Consider the following 13,628-nt stretch of genomic DNA (forward strand, 5'->3'; position numbering starts at 1 on the left):
TCAAAAGCAAAGCCTGTCCAGTGGCAAACCTCATTTTCATACACAGGGTTTTTAGCCAATCTTTATTATACTTCGTGAGTATGAACTATTGGCCAAGGATTACCTCTCATTTGAGGAACACCTGACACATGAAGAAACTCAATAAATAATGAGCAAAACTAAACCTAGATAGTGGAAATAATCCAGGTGAGAGGAGAATTTACATTCTTTTTTATTTTTTTTGATACTAGGAATTGAACTCAGGACCTTGAGCTTGCCAGGCAGGTGCTTGTGCCACTGAGCTATATCCCCGGCCCTGAGAATTTACATTCTAACATCATTAAGACACTAGATAATACCGTAGCCATAAAGCAGCAAACTCCTACAAAAACTATAAAAGAAATTAAATCACTGAAATGAAAATTTCATACAGGAGTTGAAACAAACACTAAGAAAAACCTCCTAAAAGGTAAAACAGAAATAAAAGGAGGTGCAATATACTGAGGATTTGAGAATGGGAAAGAAAGAAAAGGAAGTAGCTGTTCTGTGTGTATGGATTTCTGTTTTGTTTTGTGGTGCTGTGGACTGAACCCAGGGCCTTTTCCATGTGCAAGTATCTCTACTGCTGAGCTACATTCCCAGCTCAGAAGTTACGGGAAATGGGGAAATTAGTGTGATCAGAAGGGAATTTTGGGGCTGGGGATTTAGCTCAGTGGCAAAAGCGCCTGCCTGGCAAGCGCAAGGTCGTGAGTTCGGTTCCCGGTACCAAGAAAAACCAAAAAAAAAAAAAAAAAAAAGAAGGGAATTTTATAGGGCCAAAGGGCGAAAGTAGCCTTTAAACTGGAGGGCAAGGATTATAATCTACTAAGTGTAGGGCAAGGATAATCACACATATACATAAAAAGACCTATACCCAGGCACACTACTGTAAAACTACAGGCTATAAAGACAAAAGGAAGATCGTAGATTATTTTCAGAAAGAAAAAAACAGGTCACACACAAAGGCACAGGAACCACTGACATAAGATTTCTTCAGTGACATGGGATTCTCAGTGACATGTTCTATGAAAAAAATGATTTTCATCCAAGATTTCTGTAATGAATTAAAATGTATGAGGATACTTTCTGACTTTAAGGACTTAGAGAACTTCTCTTTTAAGTCTTTTATTTGAGAAGATGTTCAAGCAAACTGAGGGTATAAACTGAGAAGAAGGTAATACAAAACCCAAGAAATGGTAATTAATACTGATAAAACTTGTAGGTGATGGTTATGCTTAAGCCTAGCAAATGACTAATCAATATTAGAAATATATATACTGGGAAAATACTGAAAAAAGGAATAAATAGTACTTTGCTAAGGTTACAAGATAAAGGCAGAGAATGAGAAAGAAAAATAAACCTCTAAAAATTCCAAGCATAAAAAGCTGTATCAAATAACTTTAATAAGAGACAAATGACTCTGTAACAAACAAGTCTATGACATATGTATGACTTATTTTTTTTAAAGGAAGAAAGGTTTATTTAGCTCAGTTTGTATAAGTTTCAGCTTTATAATCAACCTGTAGACAAAGCACGATACATAACTGCTATGGTGTGAATGTCTGTGCTCTCCCAAATTTATATGTTGAAACATAATTCCCATTAGAGTGACATTAAGAGATATGGCCTTTGGAAAGCGATTAAACCAGGAGAGGCTGTGCTCTCATAAATGCAATTAACCTCCTTTTCAAAGAGACCTGAGGGTACTTAGTCTTCCTGTCCACATGCGGACACACTTTACTTTGTACTACTTGTTCAAGAGGTACTTAATTAACACTATGAGTAAAATGTGAAGGATAAAAAAGTTAAAGAAACTTTTAAGAGCTTACATGTGGACTGTAGTCACTAAATAATATTTATTAAATGTTAAGGACAATTTTGACTTTTACTGCATAGAAACATACTAATTTTATGTCTCAGAACAGAAATGCGATCAAATAAAAACTTGAGATTTAAATTCTCAAATGTTTAGCTTTAATGTTTTTCTGTTAGCAAGACTTAATTGATTATGAAGTATGGCAATACTTTTAGGTTGCTGATACTGGATATAGGTGGCTTTTTTACAAGCCTGTTCTACAAAGGCAATAGAATACATGGTGTGCTTAACATCCCAAGCATATATTTATTTAGTTTTCTAAATTAACCTATCTTGTCTTCCTAAATAAATGAAAAAAAGCAGGTATGAGAGAAAAAATAATTCAATACCTTTTAATTCCCCTTTATGTCTAAATTAAATTAATGGATAAAAGTAATTTAAACATGTAACTCCCTCTTGTGGTTGTTAAGATAACTGAGCATTTGTAAACTTTTAAGTACCACATCTTTTAAACCACTCCTTCAGGCATCCTAGATGCTTTATACAGAAAGTTTAGTCTTAAGCCAACTTTGTCAGCTTCTGATGAACAACAAAAGGTGAACATTACTCAATTTAATTTGAAACTAGAAAAACACACTTGAAGTATCAGATGGTGTTAGCTTTAACAATTTTAGGCACTCTATAGCAGAAATACCTACGCTACTGTAAAATGTACCAGGAAATAATGGATACAAAGATTTTAAGTTTACTTAAAGGACGGGGGCGGGGGGGGATTTTGCTGTTGAAAACTATAGTAGGGGGCTGGGGATATAGCTCAGTTGTACAGCACTTGCCTAGCATATACAAGATCTTGGGCTCAATTCTCAGTACCAATAAAAAAATAAAGGGTACTTATTTTAGTGTCTTTTAAGCTTTTTTCTGTCTTGACTTTATATGCCTCAATGCTTAAGTCACGCTGAATCACTGTAGCTAAGAAAGTATGTCAGCCTCTAAAACATATCCAAAACTTTCTAGACTTAATTTTGTTGACAGCAGGTACTATTATACACCAATGTATTACTAGTCATTTGTTTGGTGACTAAATCACAAGATTCTAAGATGGAAATTACTCTTCAAAACAAAGAATCCTGCTTTCATGTACAACCGGGCATGGGCACTGGTTTTGTTTTGGAAACAAAATGTCTCAGGAATAATGCTTAATTTCTGTAATTCTTTTGAAGACATTTAAGTTATTTACACGGTAACATGACTAACATGACTGTTAGTCACTTTAACAGAAGTGGTGTGGCTTCTGGCTAGGTAATAATTTGCTGGCATTTTTTGTACATGATTAAGATTTTGCATGCAATCTAGACATTGTCTAGAACAGTTTATTTTAGAGATTAGTAATTTTTATAGCTTGGTAAAGTTTATAGATTAAAAGGGGCCATGGTAGCTATTTTCAAGTTTGTGATGGATGCCACAGGAGACCAGTTCAATCTGGTTTCAAGGGGTATCATTATAATTAAAGAGAAAACACAGCACAAAATTTCTGTTGTTTCTTTAAAATCTTGGACTAGGAAAATTTTTCTAAGTAAGACATAAAAAAACCAGAAGCCCTACGGAATGGCTTAATGAGCAATTTCAATTTCTAGATAATAAACCAACTGCAGAATAGTCATTAGTTACCTCTGGTGATAACTTTTATTCATATGACTTTTAATTTTGTTTAGATTAAAAAATCAAGTTTGTAGAAAAATATTTTAAAGCAATTTCTATCAGAATTTCAGGTAACTTTGTAGGTACTGTTAAGCTGCTTCTGAAATTATATGGAGTGAGCAGATCTCAAATAGTCAAAACCAACCAGATTGAACAAAATAGGATTCAGGTCCCAATTTTAAAACTTACTACAAAGCAGGGGTAATTAAGACAGTATTAATATTGCCATAAGGAACACAGATCAATGGAAAACTGTGACAGTGCAGAAATAACACATATGTCACTGATGGTCAACTGATTTCTTTTTCAAGGGTGCCAAAAATCATTAAATGGGCAAGTAAGTCATTTCAACAAATAATGCTGGAATACCTGGAAAGTCACAAGAAAAACAATAAAGTTGGAACTTTAGTTTGTGCCATTATGTAGAAATTAACTCAAAATAGATTAATGACCAAAACATTAGAGTTGAAACTGGAATTATGGGTTAATCTCTATGATCTTGTATCTGTAGATTGATTCTTAGATTCTTAGATAAAACATAAAATGTATGAACAACGAAACTATACAAATGGGACTTTTACAAGTTAAAAGAACTTTTGGGCTTAAGGGAAACCATCAAGAAAGTGAAGGTAACTCACAAAACAGGACAAAATAATTGCAAATCACATATAGAACTTACTTTTAGAATATACAAAAAGCTCACACAACTCAATAAAGACAAATAACCCTATTAAAAAAGACATAAAGGATGTGAATGGACATTTCTCCAAAGAAAATATACAGCCAATAGGCACACAAAAGGATGCTTGAGACCATTAGCTATTAAGAAGAGTGCAAATCAAAACCACAATGTAATACGTACTTCACAGCCACTAGGAAGACAAGAATCCACAAAGTCAGGTAACAGCAAACACTGGTGAGAATGTGGAGAAATCAGACCCCTCATACACTGCTAGTGGGAATGCAAAATTGTGCAGGCCCCCTGGAAAACAGCGTGGCAATTCCTCAGTGGTTAGATATAGGATTACTATATGACCCAGCAATTCTACTTCTAAGTATATACTGAAGGGAAATAAATATACCTATGCATACAAAAGCTTGCACACAAATGTTTATGGCAGCGTTACTCATAACAGCCAAAAGACAGAAAAACCCCTCAAAATTCCCACCAAGTGATGACTAAATAAAATGTAGCTGATCTGTATAAGAGCATATTTGGCTGTAAGACAGAATTAGGTACTAATATTTACCACAGCATGGATAAGTGAAAAAAGCCAGTCACAAAAGATCACAGTGTATATGACTCCAGTTATATGAAGTGACCAGACTATATAAATCTATACAGATCCAAGAAGTAGACTTGTGGTTCCTATCATTGATGGTGGTGTTAAGGATAGGGAAGTAAAATCTTACGGGCATGGGGTGTTGTTTGGAGGTGGCAGAAGTATTCTACTACTAGCTGAGGGTATGACTGCACACATCAATGTCTTTATTAAATACCACTGAATTGTGGGCTAAAAATGAGTGCATTGTATATTACTTATACCTTAATAAAGCTATTAAAATGACCAAAATTTAAAAAAATAGATTTGAACATGCTGACATACAACTCATATGATATATTAAGCAAAAAGTATATTATATATTATCATAATTAAAGTACAACATTAAGGTATATCACATATACTGTACATCTTTTTTTTTTGTACCAGGAATTGAACTCAGGAGTTTGAGCTTGCCAGGCAGGTATTTGTGCCACTGAGCTATATCCCCAACCCCATGTTGTACAGTATATATGTATATATTCAGAGTCTGCCAAAAAATAGGAAAAGAATTTGTATAAATACTTTAGTACTAAATTTATTAAGACATTATGAAGTTAATACAAGTTACTTTTACCCCCTACAATTATAAGAGGCGCTCAAAGTTCCCAAGTGGAAGCTCATTAGCTTCCAGACATTTATTAGGATGGTAACTGAAGTGTGTATACATTTTGTTGGCAGACTCTGAATATATACACTTATCCCTTGCACTCTGTGGAGGATGGGTTCCAGGATGCACATCCCTTGCCAAAATCCAAGGATGCCCAAGTCCCTTATATAAAATGGTACAGTATTTGTATATACCTATAAACATCCTTCTATACACTTTAAATTGTTTCTAGATTTGTAATGTATAACATAAATACAATACAGTTGTTATACTGTATTATTAGTAAATGACAAGAGAAAAGTTTATATATGTATAGTACAAAGGCAATAACCACAGGTCTAATTTTTAATCTGTGGTTGGCTGAATCTACCGATGTGGAGGCCACTGATATGAAGGGTCAACTGATTATATAATTCTACAATCCCACACACTGTGTAAGTGTTTATACACACATATGTATGGTGTGTTACCACTAAAAAAAGTGTGCGTATGTATGTCTACATACATAGGCAAATGTGTCCCTGTTAATGAACATAAAGGAGGATTAAAAATGTTAATAGAGATCAGTTCTGATAGTTAAATGGTGGGAGGGCTGAGCCAGGGTTGGAGATGTAACTCATTTTTGTTAGAATTTCTTTCCCATGTACATGTTATTTTCATAATGCTTTTCAATATACTAGTTTAATAACTTAAGAAATAACTTGTTAGTAGGTAAAGCTCTCCAAAAACAAAAGCAGCTTGATTCTCACAGGTATTGAAGTAGAGAATGGATTTAAACTTGATAGGGATCTTGTAGGACTATATGCTGTTCAGTAAGCAGACTGGATAACTTTTCATGCAGAATTCTATGTGACCTTTAAAATCTCTTCCAACCCTATGACTCACCACAATTTTAAAAAGTAGTTAGACTTAAGACTGGGAAGAACTGATGGGCAATAAGGTTAATTTGAAAACAAAAAAAATCCATAGACAGTTTAATGTCAATTAACTTTTTTTGTTACTTATTTTTTTGAGACAGAGTCTCACTGTGCAGTTCAGGCTGGCCATGAACTCACTATGTGGCTGAGGCTGGCCTCGAACATGCAGTGATCCTCCTGCCTTAGCCTCTTGAGTGCTGGGATTACAGGTGTGCACCACCACACTCAGTTATGTCAGTTAACTTTACTGAGTTATTTATTTAATAATGTGATTTCAATGCCAACATAAAACATTCTATAGAAGGCATTTTTCAACCAGCACATAGATTAAACAAGGTACAAATTTAAAGGTTTGAAGTTAAGTTTCCTTTTGAAAAGAGTATCTAATTCACTGAATTTGTGTCCCAATTAGTGTTATTAAATCTGATTAAATAGAAGGCCATTGTGATTTGGAGGAAAGCACTGATGAAAAATTAATAGGAATGAAAAAAAAATGAAGTCCAAAGAAATGATTTTCAACACACAAGTTTTGTACTTGCATTTCTATTTTAGGTTTAGTCATGATTACTAGTTAATAGTATGGTGGGACCACAAATACAACTGGGGGAAAATGGTATTAAAGTATTAATAAGAATATTTCTGATATCATATATGAAATTTAAAAAAAGTTTACCAGCTGGTTCAATACTATTGATGGATTTCTGGAGAAATAAGAGCAAGTGAGAAATCATTTTTGGCAATTGTGTTAGTTGCTACGGTTCCCTGGTTTTTGTAACAAAATATAGAAAAACAGGCCTTTCTTCTACCATAAAAACTGGTCTGAATGAGTAAAGCACTTTGTTCACCATACCTGTAAAAGTTGCCAGTGCTATAAAATGTTTGCCACTATGAATAGAAGAGGACTCTAGAAAGTCTCAGAATACAGTAAATGATGGGGTACTTTTGCTACTTTTCAGAAGTTAATCAGATGGCTTGAATCCTCAGGTGTAACTATTTGATGCTTGACAGTACCATTGATAAGCAATTTCATTTCTTTTTATTGGGGGGGGGTGGCTGGGGATTTACCTCAGCAGCACAGAGCCTGCCTGGCAAGCCCAAGGTCATGAGTTCGATTCCCGGTACCGGAAAAACAAACAAACACAAAAAGTCTTTTTTTGTTTTTGGTTGTCTTTTTGAGACAGGGTCTCGCTACGCAGTTCAGGCTGGCCTTGAGCTCACTTTGTAGCCCAGGCTGGCCTCGAACTCACAATGATCCTCCTGCCTCAGCCTCCAAGGGTGCTGGGATTACAGGGGTGTGCCACCAGCAATTTCATTTCTATTATTTGTTTTCCTTAGCAGGTAAAAAGTCTTGTTCATATCTGGAAATTTTAAACTTAAATTTCTCTTCAACGTTGTTTTCTTTTTGGCACTCATTTTTGTCTTAGATTCCTATAATACTTTAAAGACTCAAGTTCATTTTTTCTTTACGGATGGTAGTGTTGCTGGTAGTTTTGGGCTTAGTGCTGATAAATATAAGGGAGGTAGTCAAAGTTTCATGAATTTTACTTTTTTTTTCTTTTTTGCTCTTGGTGTATTTAATATTTACAAATATTAATTTTTAAAGAGGGAGGATCTTATTTTGTTGTCAAAGCTAGCTTTGAATACCTGGGCTCAACAGATCATCCTGCCTCAGCCAATCCAATAGCTGGGACTATGTATACACAGCATCATGCCTGGTGGCCCTGCCACAGCTTTAATTAGTATAGGTCTGCAGCACACAATGTAGTATACAATGTGGACCTGGTACATGGCATAACATTTTCAATCTTACACCTTCTCTCTACTGCCTCTCTCCCCTCACTTCTTGATCCCCTTTCCCTCTGAGGAAGACCTATCCCTCTACTTCCCAGTATCCCTTATTTTGTTTACTTCTTTTTTCTTCTGATCACTGTAACAGAGAACACATCAAACATATTTTTAAAATAAATTTTCAATTCTGAATCTATTGTAGTATTTTTTGATTTTAAATGGTAGACTATAAGAAAAATAATACACTTCGATTACCAACTTACAGTCCCTATTCAATCTGGGAAAAATATTTTCCTCATTACAGTACCTGGCTAAATTTATTTTTCTGCTCTGAAATTGTATGTTTCAAACTCTAATAAAGAGCAGCTTCACTGCAGGAGGCAAAGCTACTTCTTTTCTCTTACCACTGAAATCAGAATTCTGAAAAGATCCTTGCTTAAAGATCAGTATGACCCAGGTCACACCATTTAATACTATAGAGAGTGCTATGTAAATTATAAAGTATCACATGTGTAGAGTAAAAGCATAAAAGATTTATTTTTCAGAAAAGAACAATCCTTTGATATACCTTGAAGTAGGTTAATGAAACACCAGATCAAGATTGTCACTTAATATGTAAACCTAGGTTAATATCAGTTTCATAAAAAACAGAGAGCAACAAGGAGGTAAAAGGACATACAGTAGCACTCCCTCCAATACAACACACATGTACAGACAATACAAGAGCCACACAGTCCCACTAATGTTACAACATTCCACATACATGTAAGTATGTTTAAAGAAAGTGATCAAGGTTGTAAAGCTATCTGAAGGCTGTTGTTAAAAGAAGTAATCTGGTGCATTCTGGGGAAATGTTTAGGTAAGCTTTAAAGCTTTTAAATCAGAGCCTTCCCTTCTAAGGGTTTTTTTTTTTTTTTTTTTAAACATTCTCAGGTGCCTTCAGAAGGTATTCTCTACATGGGGTTTTACTTTATTGTCTTATTTCTAATTTTAGCTATTTATTGTGATTTTCCCCCCTATATTTGTTTGTTTTTGGTAAAGGGGAATCAGACCCAAGGGTCTACCACTAAGCTACACTCAAGTCCTTTCTATTTTGTATGGTTTTGTTATGTGGTGTAGGCTGGCCTTGAATTCACTACCCTGCCTTTGTGCTTGAAGCAGTTGGGTTACAAGCATGTGCTGCCATCTCTAGTTCATTTGCTTGTTTTTTTTTTTTATTTACTGAACAATCTTTCAGCTCCATGTTTCTGAGATTGTGGCACATGTGGGCCCCACAATGGTGTGCCATGGCTATATGAAGCTATTAAGATATATCTGGAACAAAATCTGAATAGAAAGATTATAGTGCAGTGGTTAAGAGTGTGGGCTCTGTCAACTTCCTAGTTAGAATCTTCACTCTGCCACTTGTGCTTTGGCAAGTTAATCTATTTGCTTCTAAGTGCTTTAGTCTGAAAAAGAAAACGTTAGTGTCTACTTTATAGTAGTCATGGGAAATAAATGAGTATTCAAAAAAGTGATTAATTCACAGCAAACTTTTAGCAAGTATTCATTATTACTTCATTAACATTATTCATTTTTCACCCTACTGGAGAAACAGGAGACACTGGGAGCTCTGGGATAAGTTCAGGTAGGAGACAAAGAATGTCTCATTGAAAAGGTGACTTCAAGGAACTGAAGTATTAAGAGAAAGGTAACTGTGGATTTCTGAGGAGAAAATTCAGAAAGTAGGAAGAACAAGTACAAAGGCTCTAAGGTATGGCTTCTATGATTAACGAAGAATAAGGTGAGTAGGGCTGGAACAGCGTGAGCAAGATGGTGCATAAAAGAAAAAGAGCTGGTGGGGAAGAGGAAAGCAGAGCATGTAAGGCTTCACAGCTTCTATTCTGAAAGCATTAGACAGTCCCTGTAGGCAGAGGATCTGACATATGTTTTAAAGAGTGTCTCAATGGTTGCTAAGTCAAAAGAAGATCGCAAGGAGGCAAAGGTAAGAGCAAGGTGGCTACTGCAATAATCTACCTGAAACTAAATAAGCGGAGTGTTTCATAGAGAACAGGACGACCGACTAAATTGAATACTGTAATCCATACATCAAGGAAAATGAGGGCTGAAAGATGTCTGCTGGATGTAGTAATAATCTTATCACAGATGACCTTAACAGAAGTTCTGGTTGACTGCAGTGGGAAAAATCCTGAATGTAGTAGATCCAAGAAAGAATGGAAGGAAAAAAATTGGGGATGGCACATTTAAGAAATATGTTTTTTATCATATTTGAGTTAAAATATGAATAACTGTTAAAACATAAGTAACTGTTAATATAACTGTAATATTCAGCTCAATATAAACAACTGCTTCACTTGATAATTCTCTTATCAATTATCTTTCTCAAAAGCATTTGCTCTCCATTTAAGTATCAGCAACTACTCAAACTACTCAGGAAGCCTGCTATTTTGACAAGAGGAAAGGAGAAAATACTTTGGGGAAAGAAGAAAAATAATAGTATATTAAAATTCATGCACTGCTCGAACTAAACAAAAGATGGTTCCAGTTAATTATAGATATGTGGAAAACATAATTTTTTTTTTTTTTTTTGGAGGAGGGAATCAAACTCAGGACCTTGCGCTTGCCAGGCAGGCGCTTGTGCCACTGAGCATTATATCCCTGGCTGAAAATGTAAATTTTAACACAATTTCTAGTGTAATTAAAATCAGCCAGGGACCTCTGAAACACACATGCACATGTATGCACACACATATGCATGACTTTTGAGAGGCTGAGAGAGATAAGTATCAGCAACAAGATTCTATTTTTTTCTTTCCATTAAATTATTCTAGGACACATAGCAATTTAGACTGACAGAACGTAAGACTAAAAATGTCGTATCAGAAAAAAGAAAAATTTTATTTTTTAAATACATAGTCAAAGAAAGCAGAATCAACTAATCTCATAAAATATGTTTCTATGAGTTTTCATTTGTAGATTTTTTAAAGGGAAGCCAGCATCACCACAGATACAAGAAAAAGGGAAAAGAAAATGTTACAAACCATTAAAAAAAGCCAAAACCCTAAAGTTGACTATTCTTAAGAGCTGATAACACTATCTAATATATGATAATAAAACTGTAATTTAAATTTTCAAGAATGCTTCCAAATGTTTGTTATTGGGGATAATCTTTAAAAGACAAAGCAACGCTGATACCCATAACTGCTATAAAATCAAATACATCCAGCACAGGACTTATCCTTCCCTTAGTACCAGTATTACCTTGTGTGTAGGCAGCATCATCAGATCCCATGCTCAATTTTCGTGCTTCACTTATTCTATCCACATGTGCTAATGTAGGGTCCGTGAGGTGCTGAATATTTTCTGTTTCTACATAATGATCAGGATGGTTCAGAAGATTTGTAAGTTCAAAGGTAGGGGAAACAACCCCTGGTGAAACAGCAGGGGGTTTATTGGGAGAAACTGTAATTTTGAAAGTATATTTTGTATTGGGTTGAGTGACTATCACTCGAGGAGAAGTTGCAGCATTATTCCCTATTGCTCGACTTTTGGGAGGGTGGTGATGAATAAAGGTAGGACCCATGCTCACTTGCCCAGACATATTCCTGGAAGCAGCAGATGCCCCAGAGTTTGTGGATATGAAGACTGTGGGCTGATTCCGCATGCCTGATTCATCTCCTGTGGTGGCATTAGCTGAAATATAAACCTTAGGTTGACTACGGGAGATCATCTCATCAGTACTTGGGGGACTGGCAGCTATGTAAACAGTGGGCTGATTTCTATTTAGGGTCTGGCTGTTGACTGAAGAGGAAGTGTTGGAGGTTCGAGGTCCAGAAGAACGCAATTTTGAAGAACTGTTTCTTTGTGGGGGTTCAAGTTTGATTTCAATCTGGTTTTTTCGAGGTCCTGTTGAAATATTCTGAATGTTATATTGGCTATGAGCAGAAGACTGTGAGCTACCAGATGAATGAATTGTTGGCGGTTGTGGAGTAGTAGGTGAACTGATGGGCATGTAGACATGAGAGGTCTGATGGCCTTGTTGACTTGGCTGTTGGGCTGAGGTATGTGTCAGAGGATTAGATGCAGGATAAGTAGTCCAGGGACCAGGCTGAGAAGGCTGATAAACTTGTTGAGGGTTCATGGGATTAAACTGAGATACCCAGCCAGAATGCTGCTGTGTTTGTCGAGTTGTACCACTAGGAGTTGTAATGTAAGGCCTAATGTAGATAGAATTTCCCTGTGGACTGTTAAGTACAGGTGGAGGTACACCATGTATGTGCAAAGATGTAGGAGTATTACGACCAGTCTGGATATTTGGGGCTAAGGTTACCATAATGGGATTAAATCTGGGAGTTTGCTGAGAAAGGCTGGATGTTCCTTTGCTGCCTAAGTGAAATCCAAGATGTGGTGCTGAATTTGAAGCACCAGATGTACTGGACATTCCAAAAACATTAAAGCCTTGAGGAACTTGAGCTGGTGCTGTTTGTGGCTCCTGTTGAAACAGTTCATTATTGGACTGACCACCTTGAAGTTGTCCATCACTAATGCTATGCATTAGAGTCCTACTTCCATTCATTCTATTTCCTTCTCTTCCATGGTGGTAAACATTCTCTGACTGTAAGTCTAAGTTGAGAGAAGTCATGTGATTGCGTAGACCAGAAATTCCAGAATCATCCGAAAAATTCAAGTCTCCTTCACCATAAAGATACCTTGTACTCTCCTGAGAGAGAACAGCACAGCAGGCATCCAGGTTATTATTATTCTATTAAAAAAAAACTTGATGTTAATAATCAGAAGGAAATAAATACTTAAAGACTATCATCACCAAAAAATACCATACAATAACAGATACATTTGAACCTTTTTGAGAACTATTTTTCATGCAAATAGCTGAATTAAAAATCCTCACTACTAATGTAATGGAAAAACTCTTATTCTTAACAAAAATGAATCAAATCATTATTGTTTTAGGAGGTACTATTTAGTAAAATGCACCATGCAAATGCAGTAAAATTATAACCTAATTAAAGTACAATTTCAATATTAAATAAGGTAATCATTCCACTTAAGTGTATACTACTGTATAATTAAGTATTTTTTTAAAAGTTAAGTGACATAATTAAGGTTTTTTAAAGTACTTAGAAGGAAAATTCTACCAATGCATGCATATTCATGTGCTATACATATTTTTTAAAAATTAATGACCCTTTAAACAAATTCATTTGTAGTATTTACATAAAAATGTTCTAAAATTCTTGCCAAAGTCATCTCAATCCACATGCTGCCTCTCGTGTAAAATATTTACAGCAGTATCTCAGCTCAAAAAGCAAAGCATTAGGCAAAATTCTGTTTACAAACTACACTGGGTGACAAACATGACTGTGGCCATCTTTCCCCAAATCATAGGATAAATTAAGTTTGTGAACTGAGGCACTGCTGCATCTATATATGAATTATAA

General features: G+C 35.4%; 1 protein-coding gene across 6 annotated transcripts in view; it reads right to left on the minus strand.

The window, feature by feature from the left end:
• Tab2 (TGF-beta activated kinase 1/MAP3K7 binding protein 2) overlaps positions 1–13,628 on the minus strand; it is a 76,635-nt gene that overhangs the window by 12,489 nt on the left and 50,518 nt on the right. For all 6 annotated transcript variants that reach the window (XM_005390616.2, XM_013517376.1, XM_013517375.1 and 3 more), the window contains one exon: positions 11,431–12,931. In XM_005390616.2, coding sequence (XP_005390673.1) covers positions 11,431–12,931 — 1,501 coding nt within the window. The remainder of the gene's footprint in view (positions 1–11,430; positions 12,932–13,628) is intronic.

This window comes from Chinchilla lanigera, unplaced genomic scaffold (assembly GCF_000276665.1).
Source record: "Chinchilla lanigera isolate Chin_1 unplaced genomic scaffold, ChiLan1.0 scaffold00038, whole genome shotgun sequence".
Lineage (NCBI taxonomy): Eukaryota > Metazoa > Chordata > Mammalia > Rodentia > Chinchillidae > Chinchilla > Chinchilla lanigera.